This window comes from Ctenopharyngodon idella, chromosome 13, assembly GCF_019924925.1.
Source record: "Ctenopharyngodon idella isolate HZGC_01 chromosome 13, HZGC01, whole genome shotgun sequence".
NCBI lineage: Eukaryota > Metazoa > Chordata > Actinopteri > Cypriniformes > Xenocyprididae > Ctenopharyngodon > Ctenopharyngodon idella.
The window spans coordinates 11,011,333-11,034,707 of NC_067232.1; the positions used below are offsets into that span (position 1 = coordinate 11,011,333).

General features: G+C 36.6%; 1 protein-coding gene across 16 annotated transcripts in view; it reads right to left on the minus strand.

The window, feature by feature from the left end:
* The window catches only part of LOC127525051 (regulating synaptic membrane exocytosis protein 1-like), a 78,113-nt gene that overhangs the window by 47,005 nt on the left and 7,733 nt on the right, over positions 1-23,375 (minus strand). For 15 of the 16 annotated variants that reach the window (XM_051917242.1, XM_051917239.1, XM_051917241.1 and 12 more), the window contains exons 3-4: positions 7,484-7,700; positions 4,405-4,419 (exon numbers count right to left, since the gene is read on the minus strand). In XM_051917242.1, the coding sequence (XP_051773202.1) occupies positions 4,405-4,419; positions 7,484-7,700 (232 nt within the window). The remainder of the gene's footprint in view (positions 1-4,404; positions 4,420-7,483; positions 7,701-23,375) is intronic. The other variant, XM_051917238.1, reaches the window with a different exon arrangement.

Genomic DNA, 23,375 nt, shown 5'->3' on the forward strand with positions numbered 1-23,375 from the left:
CATACGCTTGACCGGAAGAAGCGAAAACGGTGACTGTGGCAAAATAAAAGTGCTTGAGAGCCATGTGTCACATTCCCCTCTCATTAGTAATCGCTCCAGCAGCCTCGTTCAGCTCCAACATCGCTCGGCCCTGCGCTGCTTCATACTACAGTAATGTTAATAATCTCATTCATGAACATGATTTCTGCTCGGGTCCCGTCCAGATTCTTTTTCACTGACTGTGAGGTGAAGACGACATTTCCCAAGATTCCGCGTTCAAACTTGGCGTCATCAAGCTACGCCTTTGTTTTGAATAGGTGACCTCTAGCGGCAGAAAAACTACATATTGTAGCTTTAACATGTAATTTATTTAAGCCACCAAATAAACTTCAAACTGTAAAATAAGTATAATGAATTTTGCAAAAAACGCTTGAACGTCTCCAGCATAATTATCCAAAAATCAAACATAGATCACCCCTTACACTAGTGTTGTCAAAAGTACCGACCCCCGATACCAAGTCTGTACTGAAATATTAAAAATATGACGTTTTGAGCACTGTTGAGCGGATTCGTAAACACCTCTTATTGGCAATTGTGTTCACACGTTCATCCGATATGTCTGTGTTTGGCTATAATGATCAACGCTTCAAAAACATGTTGTAAATAGGTCAATGATGCTCTTCACCGAGCGCTTAGACAGATACACACAGGAGATGCCTGCTTTTAAACGCTCCCGCTTTCAAATTCAAAAACTTCCATGTGCTTTCAAACGCTCCCGTGCGTTGATCATTGTAGCCAATCACAGACATATCGGATGAGCGCGTGAACACAAAGGCCAGTCAAATGTGTTTACGAATCCGCTTAACAGTGCTCAAAGCGTCACATTTTTAAAATTTCAGTACAGACTTCGTATTGCGGTCGGTACTTTTGACAACACTACCTTACACATCACGTCCGGCAAAAAACCTAGGCTGGCTGTTGATTAGAATATTAGAAATACAAATTTTACAGAACTAATATTGTAACAGACTCATGGGCATCAGTCACTTCACTGAATACTTGCTGGCTAAGAAATAAATAATTATTACCTTATGATCCATCTGTTTTCAAATTTACATCATTTGAATATCACGACGACATCTATGTCTGTCAAAAAAATAATGTGCACAATACACAGTATTATTTACGAGAGGTCCAGCAAGTATACGCATTTTCTGGAAATCCAACACTACCGGATGTTTTGACTGTCATCCCTTTCTGAGAAGAGGCTGAACAGCGGCCTGAGCAGCTTCAATGCTGTCTGTTAGAGTTGATAACGTGCATAATACATAATGCACGTGAGAATAAATTTGTTCTTTACTCACTGAAATTGAATCGGAATGATAAAAAAGTGAGTGAAATACATCATACTGTATGATAAAGTGAATAAACGCCAATCCAATTGAAAAACTTTGCCGAGTTAGTGAACATCGTTCAACATTTGTTGGTTTTGAAAGATAATATTTTTGCACAAACTACGCATGCTGATTCTGACATCCCTGATTTGAATATTTTCAATAATTTTCTATTCTTGAATGATCTTTTTTTCATAATTTTGGCAATGCATGAACTGTTAAATGAGTCATCTTTAGATGAGTCCCTGTAGTTATCTAATTTGACTCTCAATATATTATATTATAAACTTGACAGGTGATTTTTATAAAATGTAGTTTGAATACATCTTCTCAGGGGTTTAAAAGATTAAGGCAATTATCAAATTTGATAAAATGTTTTTAAACTATACAATAAAAGATGATAAATTTACGATTTGTTACATTTAATTACCTCTTAGCAGATTTTGACTAATTAAACTACACTGTAAAAAAACTACACTGCCTTAAATTTTTAAGTACAATCAGCTTGGCTGTATAATTCATTTAAAACTTAAAATATATTAAACAGATTTAAAGTAGCTTAAAAACATATGTTGTCATGACTTTTTGATCATATAATTTTTTACAGTGTACCAAAAAATTACAAAACTACTAAATCTTTAACTAAAATTAAAATAAAAACTAAAAAAAAACTGATTCAAAATATTAATAAAAACTATAATAGAATCTCAGTGATATACTAAAACAACACTGGTCCTCACAGAAAGACATGGGTCAAATGTCCCTGTCAATGAAGCATCCACAAACCAGATGCAAAGGAAGAGCAGAAAGATCAATACTAATCATTTCATGGTGTCGCTTTGAGGAGGTGGGCAGTGAAATGACACATTGCTGGTGTTTTCCAGTAGCACTGAAGTTCTGGTGTTAAAAAAAAACAACGCCAAAGCCCAGCCCGGCTGACCATAGTCTAAAATGGATCCTTGGAAAAAAGAAAGAATGAGAGAACAAGAGACAGAGAGGCGAGTGTACCGCCTAGGGAAAAGAATCTGACTTCAAAAACAGCAGCACTCAGAAAGAAACGCTTGGCTAAAGAAGAAAACACAGATATTACCAAGAGGCCTGATAATCATTGGGATAATGAGCTCTGAATTGAATTTACAGGGATCTCTTTGCGGCACTGAAGTATATGGCACTGTTCTGATTAACAAATGCAGCTCCATGGGAGAAGGCACAGTGCATGGACATTTTAGTATAGCAGGCCAAGCATTCTTTTAACACATTCTCAGGCCCTGAGATCACAAATAAATTTTGCTTGTGAAATGTAACAAAATGCATCTGCTTAATAGGTGTATTGTGGGTGATTAACAAACAATTATTGTATACATAGGTTAGACATGTCCATATTTAAAGGAAGCTTCTGCATGTGGTAATTGTTAGCCAATTTTAGCCATGAAGCTTTCACTACATACCAGGCGAATTCAAGTATGACGTTTTACTCCATATGACACCTATAAAATATGTAGATCTATATGACAAAAAAATATATAATTAGATAATTAATATACACTAGCGTTTTTGATCAGTACAATTTTTAATGTTTTTGAAAGACGTCACCAAGCTCACCAAGGCTGCATTTATGTGATCAAAAATAAAGTAAAAAAAAGTAATTGTGAAATATTATTGCAATTTAAAATTTTCATACGTTTTTAAAAATTCCTGTGCTTCAGAAATCTAAGAATTCAGAATTCTAATATGCTGATTTGGTGCTTTTGAATCTTTTGTAACATTATAAATGTCTTTACATTACTTTTACATTACTTTTGATCAATTTAATGTGTCCTTGCTGAATAAAAGTATTAATTTCTTGCAAAAAATCTTACTGACACCAAAATTTAAATAATCAAAAATTATTTTAATCAAATCGTTAAATACAGAAAGATTGTATATTCTGTATATTCTATATATTCTGTATAAACTGTGTATTTTATCTCCTAACCCTAAACCTACCCATCACAGAAAACTTTATGCAGTTTTACATTTTCAAAAACCATCAATGATTTGTAAGCTGTTTTCCTCATGGGGACCAAAAAATGTCCCCACAAAGACAAGGATTTCAGATATTGCCATCTTTGTGGGGACATTTTTCCCCATAACGTAGGGGTATACCTAAACCACACACACACACTGGTTTCCATGTTTTATGGGGACTTTAAAAGACAAAATGATTTTTATACTGTACAAACTGTATATTCTAAATATACAACCTACCCATCATAGAAAACTTTCTGCATTTTTACATTTTCAAAACACTTTATTTAGTATGATTTATAAGCTGTTTTCCTCATGGGGACCAAAAAAATGTAGGTCAAAATTTACAGATATTACTATCCTTCTGGGGACACTTGGTCCCCACAAACACACACACACACACACACACACAAACACACACACACACACACACACACACACACACACACACACACACACAGAAATTAAATTCTCCACCACATTATGTAGTACATCCACATTTGACCTGTTCTCATAGTCTCCATCTTGCCACAATGACACCACCCATGCTGTTTCTAAAATGACTTTCAGGTTTGATAAATTGATTGCTAATTAATCTATTTGCAATGACATCACCCTGTATTTTGGGTGTTTACTGATGGGTCACCCAAATAACATAATAATTAAAGGAAATCCATAAAATCTGACAAAACGCATCTAAAAACACAATCCTCATGAGAATACGAAAGCAGATTAGCTTTTTTGTACAATATTAAGTTTGCACATGCTTAAATGCACATAAAACTTTTGCAAATCTGGGTGTTATGCAGGTAGCATATATGAAGAGAAGCCATAACGAAGTTCTCATATCAAGTTCACATCACCAAAGCCTAACAAACACAACAGTGCAATAAATGAACACAGTAAAACTCAAAAGAACATAGAAGATGCACAGAGGAGCTTGTATGTGAATAAGAGGAGTGAGGGAAAGACAAGATCAGTGTTCATACTGCACAGTGACATAAAGAGAATAGAAAATGCTAACCACTTTGTCCTCCTTCTTCTCCAGCATCACAGGGGCATCACAGTGAGAGAGAAACAGGATGGACGGTGGGGGAAAAGAACAAGAGAGAAAAAGTATGACATGACAATCAGATATGAAAACAAGAAACCATTTAGATGCACAGAGGAATAATAAGCAAATAACAGATCTACATTGGCATTAGCAGCATCAAAGGCATCAAAATACCATTGTATTGTCCAGCAACAAAACAAAAATGTCCTGGAATGTTTTACATGAAATATTTTGGATTTATTCACTTTTTTCTTACTAATCTTTAAGGAGAGATCATGCAAGTGTGCACTTTATGGTGGTGCAAATTTGCAGGTATGTTGCCACCCACAGGGCAAACCTTGGAGTTGCAGCTTTTTGCACTGATATTTACTCTTAAATTTCCCCATAAATAATCCCCAGTGGGAATAAAGGTAGTTCATGGGTCACTGAAAACAAGAACATGACATTCTGCTAAGTAGGTCCTACTGCTTCAGAGCCACCATACTAAGAAAACTCACAGACACTAAAATGCTACTACTGTATAACTATAGCCTAATATACCTGTACACTGATAAACAAATGCATAATAAAGGCAGGTGCACACACTGTATGATTTTTTTCAGTCCTTTACTGAATTTGTAGATTGCTCATAGTTCAGAGTGAACAAAACGTCATTGTGTACAGGTAAGAATGTTGTTCCCATAGTGTTCCATTTTTACGATAATGCTGTTTAAAGAGTAGACATAATATGATACAGTTTTCACTGATAACCTACCCCTACAATAACTGTTCTGTTAATAACTGCCTGCCCTAATCTGACTGTCCGTGAGTGGGAATACAAAAATGAGGAAGTAAAATCTGTAGTTTTTACAAAATCCCCGGAGCTGTCTAAAGTCCGCCAGATGACGGGTTTACTGACAAATAAACATGAATTTCTCGGTCCAGGTAGCACGGAGAACGAGTAAGCATAGTTAATTTACATATACCACAGATATTGTAACAATGCAAAGCGGGTTGAAAATCAGCGAAGTTACACTTTAAATGGTAAGAATTTTCGTAAAAGGTGCATTGAACTTTTTCAAGTCTGGACCAACTCAGGCTATACTCATAGCAATAGAATTATTAAGTGTACTTCATCGCTTTTAGCTACTCTTTCCAGTCCACCAGATTGAGTAGGTGTAGCTCTCCATGTTTAACCTACAGGCATCTAGCGACTCCATTATCAAGCCTGCCACTCTCATTAATAGCACACGCCAAAGGGATCCGAGAAACAACATGCGCTCATTTCAGTGAAACTAACCTCAGGGAAGCACCCATCCGATATCAATGGAGACTTTACTTTCATTGCAGCACATATGTGATTTTTGCTACCTTCTCAGACACAGACAAGAGCACCTGAACACCTTTCCACAATCAACACTGGCTCACATCCACGGGGCTCAAATCTAAATGACAGGGTTATAAAAAAATTATTTCATCAAGCGCCAAATGTAAGTAAAAATTGGCCTTTGCAAGTATACTTTAAAGGGGACCTATAATGCCCCTTTTACAAGAAGTAAAATAAGTCTCTGGTGTCCCCAGAAAGTGTCTGTGAAGTTTCAGCTCAAAATATCCCATGAATTATTTATTATAGCTTGTCAAATTTGCCCCTATCTGAGTGTGTGCAAAAACACACCGTTTTTGTGTGTCCCTTTAAATGCAAATGAGCTGCTCTTTCCAGAAGAGGGCGGAGCTTTAACACCTCGTGCTTCGGTTGCTCAACAACAAAGCTGGAGAATCTCACGCAGCCAAAATGACGATTGTCAGTAACAGTGTTCAGCCTTACATGTTCGAACCGGAGTCGGACACTGATGGAGAGACTCAGGAAGAAGTTACAACTTTTAGAATGCATCTGGATGTTTCTGAATAGTTATTGGATAAATTTATGTAGTTGCTGCGGAGTTGATTCAACTCCACAGCATGTGTCGTCATGTTAAACTTTTGTGCAAATCCAGCGTTGAATTGACCCTCATTTGTGAAGAAGTCCGGCATAAAATGACGACATGGTAACAACACTCTACTACAACTCTTCCTCTTCTCAGCACAACATGGCCTCGCCCCCTTTTCAGATATTATTTAAGCCAATAACCAATAAAATGCAGAGACATAAAAATTCTATACTATATTGTCTCACTAAATTAAAAATAAAACACTGAAAACTATAATTACATTTTATTGTTCCAATTGAATTTAGGTATTACATCATCATACGCAATTAAAACTGGATATTAATCTTTAGGAGATTTGCTAAAGATTATATTTAACAGTGTTATGAAATTATTAGTGTTTTAAAAAATAACTTACAGTGAGTGTTTGGATGACAGCAAAGGCAATTTAAATGTAAAAATAGGGAAAATGAGCATGTACAACTAAATATCCAGTTTTGAATGACTCATGACAAAAATACAGATCATTCATTTTTCATATAGGCACAATAAAAAATGCTTCTCAAAAAAATCAAAAAAGTATGGCAAAAAGTTACTTTTGGACAATGGTTACAAATGTACAAAAAAAGTACAAATGGCCTGGCTTCATTGTGTAGCTATAGAAATGTAGATATTGACTACAAATACCCAAGTGGATACATCCATAACTAAATAAGTGTGTTATTAATAATTACATTTACCCCCATATCTCCACCTCACTGACCTCACTCCCTACTCTCCTTCTGTTGACTCCCTACACCACATTCATTATGAGTGAACACTAATTAGCACTCTGGACTCAGTGGAAGGAATATAAAGCGAAGGTAAATATCACACTCCAGGAGGTGAGCAACCATTTCAGGTGCTTCCCTTTGCGTGGTACGGCTGCCCCTGTGGAGACTCAGTGCCGACTTGGGCATCCCAGCATGAGTGTGCGGCGACCCCCCGGTGACCAGCAGCGTCATCTCCTCTGACTAATGCCCAATTAACCTTTCTCTCATCCACACAGTGCTCTTCTCTCCCTGTCTCTGCTTAACGTTTGCAGATGCAGGACGAAGATGCACGAACAACAGTCTGGCCACTCACACGATGTAGGAGTTACTCACGTTATTGGAACGCAGAGAGACCCTTCCCCCGCACCGGGCACAGAACTTAGTCTGGCAGTAGGAGCACAGGTTTCCACAGCCATCAGCAAACTTGGTCTTGTGGCAGATGCCACAGGTGGGGGCGTCATCCTTGTGTTGGCCCTGCTGCCTCTGTTGGGGGGGCTCCGGCCCAATCCGCCTCACCTGCTCCTTGTAGTTGGCAACTTGCTGGTGCAAACTAGGAGAGGAGATGGAGAAAAAGAAAGAGGACATGAGCGACTGTGAGCATAATTTAGTTTTAAAGTCAATAGTAGCCAATTTAAACATTTTCACCTAATTTTACCAGCAAATTTAACATTTTAACCCAACAATCACTGAATTTTAATTTTACCAGAAAAATTAAAATTTTAATCCAATAATCCCTCACTTTTAACATTTTTACCTAATTTAATGTTTTTGCCAAATAACCCCCCCCCCCCATTTTACCAGCAAATTTACCATTTTTATTTAATAACCCCCCACTTTTAACATTTTACCACCAGAAGATTTAGTATTTTCTACCTAAAAATCCTGAAATTGACCATTTTTTTAACTAACCACCTCCCCATTTTAACATTTTAACAGCAAATTTAACATTTTTATCTTATGAACCCCAATTTTTAACATTTGACCAGAAAAACTGTCAAATTTTATTAGCAAATTTTACCTAACCTAATAACCCCCATTGTAACATTTACAGCAAATAATAATAACAATAATAAATAATGCTCCAATTTTGTTTACTGGTTTTAAAAATAAATTCCAATATTATGTATTCAGATTAATGGTCGATATGGGTTTTTTCAATGACTAATTCTTAAACTTTTATATTTGTCCCACAAAGCAACATTTGTTTGCTGGTTATGTTAAAACTGACCAATCTGACAGCAAGTTCAACGTTTGATCTACTTTTTTTAAATCACAGGACAGAACCAAATAAACATATAGCTCTGATGAAATCCCAAATCCAAATTTAAAGTATATGTTTACTGGAAGAGTAAGTTGCTAGTAGGCAGTTTTTTCACAAAGTGACTGAAAACTCCACCACCAAACCTCACATTTCCTTCACACTCCAGCTCTCTCAATCTTTCTTTCAGTCTAATGTTCTTTCCACCATGTAGGGTCATCTCAAGCATTCACTCACAGAATGCTTGCAGATTACATAAACGCCTTCCAAAAGAGACCATCTAAACAAAACAGTGACTAATAAAAAAAATCAAGACCTTTCGACATGAAACATACAACACATATCCAGAAATTCCCCCTTTCTAAACAGCACAAAGGTCTCAAAGCATGAATCTATCCAGAGCTTTACTTACGCTAAAGGGGTCTTCCTCATAGACTTCTCCGCCATGACGATATCATATGACGTATATTAAAATAAGCAACCTACATAGAGAGTTAAAAGAATATGCTACCTACGGAAGGTGATGAATGCACGACCAGCCATGCAGAACATGCCCCAGAGAAAGACTAGATAATTTCAACACCTGCCCCCAGCCCTAACCTCGGTCTCCCTCCCCCTGTGCACCCCTACTGCTCTCCTGTTCCTCAACACCGGCACCAGAAAACACGTCCTGTGGGTCAAAGCTAAACTTAAAGGACAAGCTCCAACACAGAAGCAACAAGGTGACTGCAAGATGTTCCAATTAGAAAACAAAATCAGTTGATGTTTTTTTTGCAAGTATCTCAGAGGTTGCTCTTTCACAGCCACTGAGACTTAATAGAGTTCAATACAATACAATTACTTTATTAAAGGTGTAATTTTAATTTGGGAATATAGAATGCAACAGAGAAACAAATGAAAAAGTTGTGTGAAACTGTATTAAAAGAAGAAATATATACACTCTAAAAAATGCTGGGTTAAAAATAACCCAAGTTGGGTTGAAAATGGACAAACCCAGCGGTTGGGTTAAATGTTACCCAACCTGCTGGGTAGTTTTATTTAACTCAACTATTGTTTAAAAACTACTGTATTGCTTGCTTAAAATGAACCCAAAGTATGTTGGAAATGAACATTTATTAATATGTTTAATAAATCAACATTCATTAATAAGTTTAATGAATAATAATTAAACAATAAACATTTATTAAATTGCTTATTAATAAATGTTCACTTTTGATTATTATTGTTGCCTCTGGTAATTACGTTTCAGATTTTTAATTTCCAAACCTATTTTGGGTTAATTTTCACAGCCACTGAGACTTAATAGAGTTCAATACAATACAATTACTTTATTAAAGGTGTAATTTTAATTTGGGAATATAGAATGCAACAGAGAAACAAATGAAAAAGTTGTGTGAAACTGTATTAAAAGAAGAAATATATACACTCTAAAAAATGCTGGGTTAAAAATAACCCAAGTTGGGTTGAAAATGGACAAACCCAGCGGTTGGGTTAAATGTTACCCAACCTGCTGGGTAGTTTTATTTAACTCAACTATTGTTTAAAAACTACTGTATTGCTTGCTTAAAATGAACCCAAAGTATGTTGGAAATGAACATTTATTAATATGTTTAATAAATCAACATTCATTAATAAGTTTAACGAATAATAATTAAACAATAAACATTTATTAAATTGCTTATTAATAAATGTTCACTTTTGATTATTATTGTTGCCTCTGGTAATTACGTTTCAGATTTTTAATTTCCAAACCTATTTTGGGTTAATTTTAAGCCAGCCATATAGTAATTTTTAAACAATAGTTGGGTTAAATAAAACTGCACAGCACGTTGGGCAAACAATTAACCCAGTTGCTGGGTTTGTCCATTTTTTTGAACCCAACTTGGGTTGTTTTCAACCCAGCATTTTTTAGAGTGCACAGTAGCATGCAAAAACAAAAGAAATATATCTATAAATATCTATAAAACATTAATATAATAATTATATTAGAAATATATAGGAAATATTAATAAAAAATATTAAAAATTATATTATATTATATTATATTATAATGTTTGGCTGGATTATCATTTAAGAATGCACTTTGTTTCACCTAAAATTTCTTAGAAAAAAAATCTACATTGTATTCCTCCTATCATCCATCCATCCACCATTTTTTTTTTTTTTTTTTTTGATATGTGCCAAAATACCTAAATTCCTTCCTGGTGAAACCTTTTTTAGATGAAATAAAGAGAGACACAATTGAGACAACCACTGACATATGAAAGTATAGAGTTATAAAGTGAAAGGTGAATAGCACAGCTCAGATAAGTTGGTGTTAAAGAAATTTGACAAGAAGTGGTTGAATTCATTGTGAAACTTCTGATTTTTTATTAGACTCAGAGCAAAACTAAACCATTTGATACATTGTTGAGGTCTTTTCTTAAACTTTAAAGAAGACACATGTCACATTACTGATGTGAAAAGCTGTGAAGCAAAAGACTGAAGTAAAAGTCTCCATGAGCTATTTTTTTTTCTTTGCTAAAGCTGCAATTGTTAAAAGGCTACATTATAATTCCAAATGGTTTAAAATGGGATACAATCATAGAAATCTCCATTCAATATTAAGATGTAACATTCACCTTTCAAACTTTCAGACCACAATGACCTTTAGTTACAGTAGCTCCGATGAACAATGCAGCATAAAGTCAACAATTGAGCAGCACTATTCTAAAAAAAATCTTTCAGCACTTTATGAAAAACATGAGAAACAGAGACAAACATTGAGCTTGGCAGTGTAAAAGAACATATGAAAGTGCTTTGTACTCTGAACAGGAAATGATATTCAGGAAAGCAGCCCAGGCTTGCCATAATTGAGACAGCACATAAAACAAAGACCCATAAGTGAAGCACAAGGTTATACGAAAGTGAACCACAGCTTTACTTTACTAGCACAAACCCCTCTTCCCCATCACAAATCATTTGCTTCTCTCTCTCTCCCTCTCATCCAGGAATAGAAGTAAACCTTTTGTGAAATGCAAATCAGGCAGAGAGTCTGCAAGAAACGGCGAGCAATTCACACAGGACTCCGGCATTAGCATAGAACTTGGTGTAATTAAGGTATGAGGAAGCTCTAATTAATGTGGTAAAGTGTGGGGACACGGAGGAGAGCTGGCTTGGAGATGCGGGAGGTGGGGCGCGTTTTTGCAATGTTCTCCCCTACTTCATGACAGCTGGTCTCAGTGGCTGCTGATGTCGTCGGGCGAGCACATGGAAACGTCCGTGATTAAACAGCTGTCAGCAGTCGCTCGTACTAACGCACACCATGACAGGAGCCACAACTGTAACTCATTGGCTGCGTGCAGCGCTCCTGCGGAGGCTTTGGTCGGGCCTACACGCTGGCCCATTTATCATGTCCGCTAGGCCCCACGGCTCCCTACATGGGCATAAATCCACCCTATCTATGCCAGGATATTGTGTGAAAGAAAAGACGAGGGACAGAGATGTAGTGAAAGTACTGTTGAGGTTGAGTCAGTGTAAATTCAACATCATTCACAGCGAACACCGGGACAAACGTGCATTTACGAGGGAACAGCGCATGTTGGCAGCCTGTGATGGAGCCATAAATGCAGCTTACAAGCACTAGCAGCTCCATTCACGTTTTTGAAAGGTCTCTTATGCTCACCAAGGCTGAATTTATTTGATTAAAGGGATAGTTCAATCAGAAATGAAAATTCTGTCATTAATTACTATCATTAATTACTTAATTATTGTCATTAATTACTCTCATGTTGTTCCAAACCTGTAAGACTTTTGTTCATCTTTGGAATACAAATGAAGATCTTTTTGATGAAATCTGAGAGATTCCTGTTCCTCCATAGACAGCTATGCAACTGACACTTTGACGCTTCAAAAAGTTCATAAAGAGATCGTAAAACTAATCCATATGAATTGAGTGCTTTAGTCCAAATTTTCTGAAGAGACACGATCACTTTATATGATGAACAGATTTAAAGGTGCAGTAGGTGATCTGGGAAATGCTAACGTTAGCCTGCTAGCATTGAAAGCGATCCCACCCTCCCTGCAAATTGCAGTCTAAAGCCACGCCTCCTCCAAAACACGAGGGCACACACACACACACACACACACACACAGCTACTCTCGGCAAAGCGTCACAAGAGACGGCGTTAATTAAAGGGTTAGTTAACACCAAAACTTGCTTGAGCTTCCATTGGTTTACAATGGTATTACAATTCAATCTGTTCATCATATAAAGCGATCGAGTAATATAACATTGTAAATATATTGTAAATATTATTTACAAATATGAATAAATATTAATATTATAATAAATATTAAATATTAATAACTATTATTACAATTTAAAATAATCACTTTCTATTTTAATGTTTTAAAATGTAATTTACTCCTGTGATGCAAAGCTGAATTTTCAGCATCATTACTCCAGTCTTCAGTGTCGCATTTTTATCATTGTTGAAAACAGTTGTGCTGTTTAATATTTTTGTGCAAACAACTTTAATAAGATTGTTTGTAATATTATTAGTGTTTATTTTTTTAATGCATCCTTGCTGAATAAAATAATTAATTATATATAAAATACAACAATTTTTGCCTGTCAATACACATGTACACTTGCACTACTGAACAGCATACATGTAATATTTTGAGAACATGGAAATCTGTGGACAAACATACATTATTATATCTAAAATGAAAGACAAGGAAACCCCAAAGTAGAAAAACAGCTCTTCCTTCTCTTAACATTTTCTTGAATGACAAACAGGGCAGCTCTTTATGCTGCCAGGCATAAAGTGCCTATCGTAAGTACCTATGAGAAAGAAACGGTCTCATTACTCTTGATAAAAATGGGCTAAATTTAGCCTCTTAAATGAACGCAGCACTTTCACTCTATTGGTTCCATGAATTTAAAGGCTCCTTACGATATGGCATCCGCTCATGTTTTGCATTAAACAGCTGTTTAACTGCATTTTTTAAAAGGCTTTTGCTTATAAATTCAGCAATGGGTGACTTCCACTTCTCACAAGGGGACCAAAGTCACTGAGGCCAAACTAGAATGATTTATCTCATCACCTGGAGATCAATGTTTGAAAGTGAGCGGAAATCCATCAAAGTACACCATATGAAAGCATCAGGAACATAGTGAGAAAATCACTCCATTCCAATTTAGAAATTAAGCCCCCCTTCCAAATAGAGGCAGCTCCATGCATGATTGATTTCTGCAGACAGACACCTTAAAATAAATGGGGTTCAAATGAACTGAATTATTTGGGGTTTTCATTTTGCTGTGCGCAATCCCACTTTGAAAAACAGTCACCAAATTGGCAATGCTTCTGTTTGGCCCTGTGAGGGTTTAAAAAGGGAAAGATCCATCGAGAGAGAAGACTAAAACAAATGTTACTCCATTTTCCTGAGTGACTCACTGAATATATTCCAAGAAGGTTTTGTCAAGTTTAGGGATGCATTGGTATTTACGGAGCCCCGCACGTGACACGCAAGAAAAAAAATTAAATTGTGCACACGACTTACTAATTCGTTCCCTCGATTTACTAAAACATGCGCACAATTTATTATTTCGTTCCCTCGATTTATAAATCATGCGCATGATTTATAAATCGAGGGAACGAATTAGTAAATCGTGCACACGATTTAGCCTACTATTTTTTTCCTGCATGTCTGGGGCTCCGTAGGTATTGGAAATCTGGGATATACAATAAAGCAGTAATCTTTTTTACATTATGGCTGATAAACAATAAATGACCAATATATAATATTTAATATCTAATAATATCTAAATTCCTTAAAAATAAAACACTAAAAACTTAAATCAAGCATTTCAAAAGTTCGATTTAATTTTGTTCATTGGTCCCACATGAATCAAATAAGTTAAACAAACATAACTTGTTAATGTAACTTCAACATCTTGGATGAAGTCATTTCAAGTGACCCAATTAAGTAGACTCAAAGTGAAATTTTTATGGCTTCCTGACATGATTCAGGCTTTCAATTTCATATATTTTATTTGTCACACAACTAAATTATAAGACTGTACAAGCTAGTTAAACTTTTAGCTAGCAATAGCACACATTAGCATCTTAACTGCTAAGCATTACATGCTCCTTCAGCAAAGCAGTGATAAAATTAGCTGAATCAGCCCACAGCCTAGGCAAATGCTCCACTCCTTTCCACAGTAGTAACCCACTGTGATCTAAATTGTTCTAAAAATTCCAAACATAATTGAACATTAAACACTATTACATAAAAATACATAAAATAACACTTAATTTCAACATTTACTTTCTCTTGATTGAGCCATATGCAAAGCATGCTGGGAACTAACAAGCCCGCCCAGTTTCATTTAATGCAACACAAATCATTCATGTAATCCCAACACAAACGGAATAAGTGTAAAATGTATAGCAATTGTGTTGCTTAAGCTCATTTTAATTCAGCAATTTGAACAAGCAGCCAAAATCATTTTTTTCAGTGTATAAACATAAAAATCAAGCTTTTTTCTTCAAGCTAAAGTCATTTATTCAAATCATTATATAGCATCGACTTTCACAGCTCTTCACAGTTTCCTACCACTCTGTATCATACTGCTTAAATATCCGGTTTTGACAGTTATCCAGGTAATACCATGAACGCTCAAGGTCCGGCCTCAACGTGTCTGTTGGCTCTGGCTCTCCAGAACTGGCTCCAGTACAGTTTGCCATTATTTCTACTCAGTCAGGCACTGAGGCTGAGGATGGGGGTTGCCATCCTCTGAGTGGCACCATATGGTACCATGAGCAGTGCCATGGCTGAGTCCTGCCTCCACCGGAACTTCCCCACTGTGGAGAGTGTTGACAGCGCTGCCCCCTGCTAACCCCACAGACCAGCCATGTGGCAAGGCTACGGTGCCGTTTCCCTCCCACATTCCCCCCCTTTCAGCACTTTCTACAGCATTGTGTCTCGTTCTTTTTTCGTTTCATACGCTTGTAATGGTGAAAATGACCTGATGTTAATAGCTTTTCTCTCCAACTAAAACACACACTATCATATATGAGTAAGAGCTCTCCTGTTCTTCCTCACATAGACTTTACTGTGCTGTGCTGTTCTTAAGATCTTTCATATCTCACTTTTTCATGTTTAGATTTATTATTATGTTTCCTTGTTTTCTCTTAAAGAGAAAATTATCCAGTCCATTCAATTATGGCGACTTATGAACCATGGGTTGATTTTTAGTAAATTTAACAGATCTTTTTTTTTTCTTTGTATTGGTCACATTACAGCTGTCTTGGAACCTACTTTAAATGTTTTTGCTACTCTTCAAATGTCTTTTATCTATCTATAGATTTTATCCTCAGACAGATTTCTTCTTACAATCTGAAAATCTGTCACAAAAGAATGAATTATGAACTATGACCATTATCTACTGTGTACATTTTTTAACAGAAATTATAACTGTTCCTCAAACTAATTTCCTAGCACGACCAACAATTTTTACCCAATCAAATTTTATTAAAAGTTAGTGTACTTGTCATGCATATATATATATATATATATATATATATACTCTTGGACATTATTAGTTGACAAATTAGATTTAAACAAAAGCACTATTTAAACAATTTAAAAATAGTTTAGTTCACAGGTATTTCTGTATAAATAGTTTCGTCCATCTGTATATAAAGAGACACACAAATATACATACTGCAGGAAAAATATATTTAAATACTTTATAAGACTTGCAAATTAAATACAAGAGTTTCATTTTTTAATCATAGACTATGCAAATCCACTAAAGCCATGATACACAACACAAAGACACCTTGATATGAAAGCCAAATCACCAGCTCTTGAGCATTATGAAATATCAGTGCTCCCAATCACATGCCCAGTGGAGATACTAGATGGCACAGAACATAGAGAAGGTCACATGACAAAAATGATGAGCACACAGAGGAGTGTTGTGCATGTCACATGACCAGCCGCTGCCTCCCATAGGACAGGTAGAGAGAAGCAAGTGTACAGCGGTGTCCTCATTATGCCAAACTGGAGATGCAGCAGAGTGTCAAGGGAGAGATGTTACGTCCTCTCTGCACTCTTAAGGCTACAGTAACACTAAAGTCCAGTAAGCCAGTCCCAGCTAACTTTAATATTCTTTCATTCACACTCGTCTTTTGCCCATTTATTTTTTCACTTCCTTTTTTGTTTCCAAGGAAGTTTCCAATCCCCTTTACAGATTCCCTAATGGGGTTTCTTTCTAGCCCTTTGTAACTAAGAGCTTTTTGCTGTCAAGAGCCTCTACTGTGGGTAAGTGGAAATCTGCAGCTGTTACATGAATCCATCACTGTGATTTACATATTTAAAGGGATATGTTCACAATGAAAATTCTGTCATTATTACTCATTCTCATGTCATTCCACACTCATAAGAATTTCTTTCTTGAACAATAAAAGAGAAATTTTGAAGGCCAATCTTTTTCCATGCAATTACAATGAATAAAGGCGGCACAAGCTTACAGTCTTTAAAAAAAAAGACACAAAAGCACCATGGTCCATGTGCTCTGTGTTACATTAGTTTATTTTAAGTCATATTATTCACTTATGTTGTTGTTGTTGTTCTATTTAAGTTTATTGCCACATATCAGCTTCATAAGCTCATGGCAGATACAGATTCAAAATTCAACTAACTAAATTTTTTATATACATAATCCTATAAAAGGTTCTTTAATTGTCCTTGTGATAAAAAATTGCTATTCATTGATAATCTTACAGAACAGCTGTGACCTGATCATCAGTGAGTGAACTCAGTAACCGAATAAGTCTGATTCATGAACAAATCAATCATTCAGATCTTTCTGAACCAGGTCAAATGATTCATTGAAACATGATCTGACTCAAACGAATGATTCATTTGCAAACCATATATACTTACATACCTAATTACACACCTAAGAGAGAAAGGGAGAATTTTAAGATTATCAATAAATAAAGATACCCTAGAAAATGTCACCTTATTGGCTTCAGAAAATCTGAAAGTCATATGGACCACTTTTGTGACTTTTTTTATGCTTTTGCATAACTTTAAGCTTTAAAAGCTGCAGGCCCATTTATTAGGGCCTGAGCACCGATGGTGTGAGAACCCTATTGTAATTGCTCAGTCAATTCTTCTTCTTCTCCGAAATGAATCGCATTTTTGAGGGCCTAAACATGCTCGAAAACTCATGAAACTTTGCACATGCGTCAGAAGTGGCTCAATAGCGCCACCTACAAAATTTCAATTAAGCCCCCTTCGCGCTACGTTTCACGTACAGGTATGAAATTTGGTAGCAAAATCTGAAAACCCAACAGGAAGGGAGATATTTTGATTTTTCTTTGCACAATTTTTGCAGTTTTTTGCCATTTCCAGACGTTGTACTTTAACAAACTCCTCCTAGAGCTTTAATCAGTTTAACATCATATTTGGTCAGTCTAATCTTAAGGCCATAGTGATGTTAAATTGCAAAGGTGTGTCCGTGGCGGCCTGACAAATTCTGATGTTTCGCCATGAAAGAGGAAGCTGTTGTAACTCAGGCATACAGTGTTCGATCTGCCCCAAACCTCACATGTGTGATAAGAGTCCTGGCCCAAAGATATCCATATGTCAATATTCAGTTAGTCATAGCGCCACCTGCTGGCAACAGGAAATGGCATGCTTTGCACTGTAATTCACTACCAGAAACACATCTAAATATGCCATGAAGTACCAAACATGCTAGGAACACATTAAATCATGCAACACTTGGCTAAGTGCTAATGTATGCGATTAACGCCACGAAACAGTTGTTGTTGTAAGTAACTCAGACATACAATATCCGGTCTGCTCTAAACTTCACATGTTTGATAATAGTCCTGGCCTGAAGACATCTACATGCCAATATTCAGTAATAGTCAATGCGCCACCTGTTGGCAGCAGGAAGTGTGGCACATCGAAATGACTTTGCCATATTTCTCCTGTATTTACTCGCTTACATGCATGTCACCCACTGTTCACTGTTTTCCTAAGGCCACCGGGTGGCTGTGGCCCCGGGTGCGAGGGCCCTTTCATCGCTGCTTGCAGCTTAAATTGTAATTGTATGCACACAGCAACAAGTACAATTGTTTCAATTTTATTCTATTCAAAATTTCTCCTTTTATTTTTAACAGAATAAAGAAAGAGATACAGGTTTAGAATGACATGAGGCCAGATCAATGACAACAGAACCTTTTTGGATGGACTTCCCAAAAAACTCACAATTCAAATTTATAATTTTTCTTTATATAATTTTTTGCTAAATAACTTGCTCTTTTTCAGGATGCTTCATTTCCAAGAACAACAGTGTAACTGGCCTGATCAGCAGCAGGCCTTTTTATCCATGGCCGAGCCAAGTGGAGAAGCTGTACAGTGCCACCAGGACAATAACATTTCCCAGAACCCCCTGGTGACGGCAGCAACTCTGTGCCGATTAGACGGCATCCCTTTAATAATGAATGGAGCCGAGCTTTAAATTCACAAGCAAGAGACATAATACAAGAAAGTAAACTGAAAGCAATAAAGATGTGGTCATATTTTTCCAGGGGTTACAGTAATGCAATAATGAACGTGAACTTGAGAGCTTGTACTTAACAAAGACAGAAAATAATAAGCGAGAATGGGAGATAGAAACAAATGTGTGAGCTTAGTAGGGTTTACTGAGGCATCTACTCAAGTGGCCACTCTCCTCTGTCAATAATCCAACTCATTAGTTTTTCCCCTTAAACAGCCTCTGTGACACTCGCATTAGCTTTGACCGGCTGGCGTTTCAGTTAACAAACCTCATGAAAACACTTAATAAACCTGTCGGCCTTTAAAGCCCCCTGGCAAAATAGAGACCCGTCGTTAATTAGGGTGGTACATGATATGATGATGATGTCTATTTTTACCCTGCTGTGAATTACCCATTTACAAACAGATTAGAGTGGGAGGAGGAAGGGAGGTGTGAGATGGAGGTATGTGGGGGAGAGAAGTGGGAAGAAAGAAACAGATGGAGAATATGTGCTGTAGCTGTAGCAGTGGAGCGGTGGATGCTGGGATCTCCTGATAAAGGTATCCATATGGCCTAACTGTGCATCTACAGGATCAACACAGCCCAGCGGAGGCTCAGCATTAAACACACACCAGGCTATAGCATGATGTGGCTAAACACACACACATATACATACACATGTAAACACAAGCTGTGCAAATACTCACAAATGCACATGCAGCACCAGTTGGCATCATAGGAAAATCAGGCAGCAGCCAGTTTGAGCAGAACCCATGCCAGCATACACACACACATGCACACACACACACACACACACACACACACTTAGCCTATACAAAACCAGCAACGGCATATAAACTGGATCATATTTGAACAATTCCACACAAGCAAGAGTGCGAATTACATACAACAGTTCAATAAACAAAAACGTTAAATAGAGTTACTTACATGTACACAACAGCGCCAGTTACTATGTATATTTTGTTCCTCTGACGAACATTGTTGCAAATAAGTCGAATCAAAACTAACGTTTGCACCGCATCTCTGAGCAACACACATCAGAGGCATTGCTGAATGAATCAATTTTTTGAACAAATCCAGTAGATCCAACACGAGATCCAGGGGGCAGAGATGGCTAGGTTTAGGGATATGTAAAGTGGGAGGAGTTGGATCCAGATCCAGGGGTGGAGATGGGTAGGTTTAGGGATATGTAAAGTGGGAGGAGTTGGATCTGGATCCAACCTCGCCCCCTGTATCTCGTGTTCTGCAGTACGGACCATCTCAACAAATCGTTTAAGTGAATGATTCAATGACTCGCTCATTAAAAAGACACTTGATTCGTTCCTGATTGAATTAGTTCTGTTTTTGACAGTCACATGTCGCCACCTAATGGCATAAAGATTGTAACCTGCAAAAAGAGTCAAATGCACAGTCTGCATAAGAGGTATTACGTTAGTAATTAATGATTAAAAAAAGATAGCCTACACAAATCATGGCCACAAATTAATTTGTTCCCACAAATCAGCGCATTTTACTAATTCGGCCACAATTTACTAAAACGAGTGAACGAATTAGTAAAACGTGGCCACTATTTACTAAAATGAGAGAACGAATTCTTAATTTGTGGCCACTATATGTGAAATGTAAGAAAATGGGCTCTTCTTATGTATATGGTATTTACCTACTAAAATATTTAATTGTATAATGTATTGTTTTCACATTCCAAAATGTCACAGTGAATACACTAAATGTCTATCATACACCCCAGTTTTCTTTTAATATAAGTTTCTAAATCGTCCCAAAATCTGTATGAGAGGGTGCTCGATGTGAAATGCCTCTCAGCCAATCAAATTCGAGAACAGGAACTAACTGTTAAAGCAAATAATCAAGAATATATTTTAAACACATAATTATTTACAGCCAATTATTAAACCATAGAAATACCAGACCAGTTCATTACTTGCCTTTCCACAAATATGATAAATAGTAATTTTTAGCAACATATTTTTTAATATGTTTAAAATCCTAATTATAAAGCCCTGATAATGCATTAGCATTATTTGTAATACTTGACTTTATAGTTCCATAAGGCTGTAAACTCCATTCTGTTTCTTACTTTGCAAGTGTGCATTTATTGTCTCGCTTTATCTTTGTTGTTCTTTATTATTTCGTTGTTATTTTTTGCTGTATCGCATCACTTAAGGTACATTGTGTCATTTGCATTTTCCTGTTCTGTCAGTTATTGCAATTGCTTAATTGCTTTGCTGACTTCATACCTGGCCAGTCGTTTTAACAAAACGTCTATGCAGGCTTTCTTAATAAGCTTGGCGGTGATGTCAAATTATGTTTGAACACAGTACCATAGGCCTGAGGCTATAATTTCCCTTATGCAGACAAAAAACATAAAGAGTATTTGAAAACGACAGAAGAAACACTAGGGTGCATCTATATAAAGTCTTCAGAGCTTGTGAGCGCTCGCTGAGTGCTTGACAGACACCATGGTTACAGCCCTTAAGAACAACGCACTTCCTAGTGCCTCCACCCTGAGTCTGGTTGTCACCCAAGCCATCCCATGAGTCTGAGCTCTAACCCTGTGGAGCAGGAAGAGGACATTACGGACTAGAGAGCGAGTCTGCGAGCAGGCAAGAGGAGCCTCCAGGCCTCGCTAATGACATTTTCTCCTTTCAGCTGAGAGACACATGAAGGAAGAGATGGGATGGACGTCATCGCTGCTCCACTCTGACACTCAAATATGCCTCAAGACACACTAGTAAGCATCTAAAGTTCAAGTGGAGCAATATTTTGGGCCCTTTTAGTTAGAGGTACAGATCAGCCTTGTATGTCTATATTCTCAAAGACCTTTGTCCTTTGTATATCCTTTGCTTGATACATAAACATTAAAGGGTTAGTTCACCCAAAAATGAAAATTCTGACATTAATTATTCACCCTCATGTCGTTCCACACCAGTAAGACCTTCGTTCATCTTCGGAACACAAATTAAGATATTTTTCATAAAATCTGAGTGAGGCCTCCGTTGCCAGCAAGACAATTAACACTTTTAGATGCCCAAAAAGCTACTAAAGACGTATTTAAAACAGTTCATGTGATGACAGTGGTTCAACCTTAATGTTATGAAGCGATGAGAATACTTTTTGTGCACCAAAAAAACATGATGACTTTATTCAACAATATATAGTGATGGGCGATCTCAAAACACTGCTTCATGAAGCTTCGAAGCTTTATGAATCTGTTGTTTCGAATCAGTGGTTCGGAGCGGTGTTTCGAAATTTCAATGGTTCACCACTGAGGGGCGTGACTTTGGTAGTTTGATACATGCTCTGAGCCACTGATTCAAAACAAAAGATTCATAAAGCTTAAAAAAAGCTTCATTAAGCAGTGTTTTGAGATCGCCCATCGCTAGATATTGTTGAAAAAAGCTGTTGTTTTTGTTTTTTTGGCGCAAAAAGTATTCTTGTTGCTTCATAACATTAAGGTTGAACCACTGTAGTCACATGAACTGTTTTAAATACATCTTTAGTAGCTTTCTGGGCATTGAAAGTGTTAATTGTCTTGCTGGCAATGAAGGCCTCACTGAGCCATCGGATTTTAGGAAAATATCTTAATTTGTGTTCCGAAGATGAACAAAGGTCTTACGGGTGTAGAACGGCATGAGGGTGAGTAATTAATGACAGAATTTTCATTTTTGGGTGAACTAACCCTTTAAATTTATATGATTTTAGGCACAAAACTTTATTTTTCGGGGTGCTAAGGCAAGTATCTCTATTACTAATCTTAGCGTTAGAGATTTGAATAAACCTTAAATTTCTGTGCATATCTTGCACATTGGTGCTACAGACTTTAATGACACATCAAATTGAATGAAACTTCTCCTTAAAAGTTGCACAAGTTTTGAGAAGAAGAGTACTTTTGGCACTTTCTAAATAATCTATTTTTGTTTTGTGGTCAATAAAAGGGGCAAAAAAGTTTGCACTGAAGGAAAGAACCAAGGCATATATAGACTATTATTCAAAAGTTTAATAATAGGCCTATTTTTTAATGTTTTTTAAAGAAGCCTCTAATGTTCACTAAGTGACAGTAAAGACATTTTATGTTACAAAAGATTTCTATTTCAAATTAATTATGTTCTTTTGAACTTTCTATTCAGCAGCACAACTGTTTTCAACATTGATTGATTTCAAATGTTTGAACGTTAGTGTACATTTACATTTATTTACATATTCGGTACAGAATTATATACAAAGCAACTTAAAATACATTCAACACATTTTTTTAATACATTTTTTGCCTTCTCGTCACTATTTATTGATCAGGATGGATCAGGAAATGTCATGACCCAGTTTAGAACTTGTGTAACCTATTTGAGCATGTATGCACATTGCAAATGTACAACAGCACA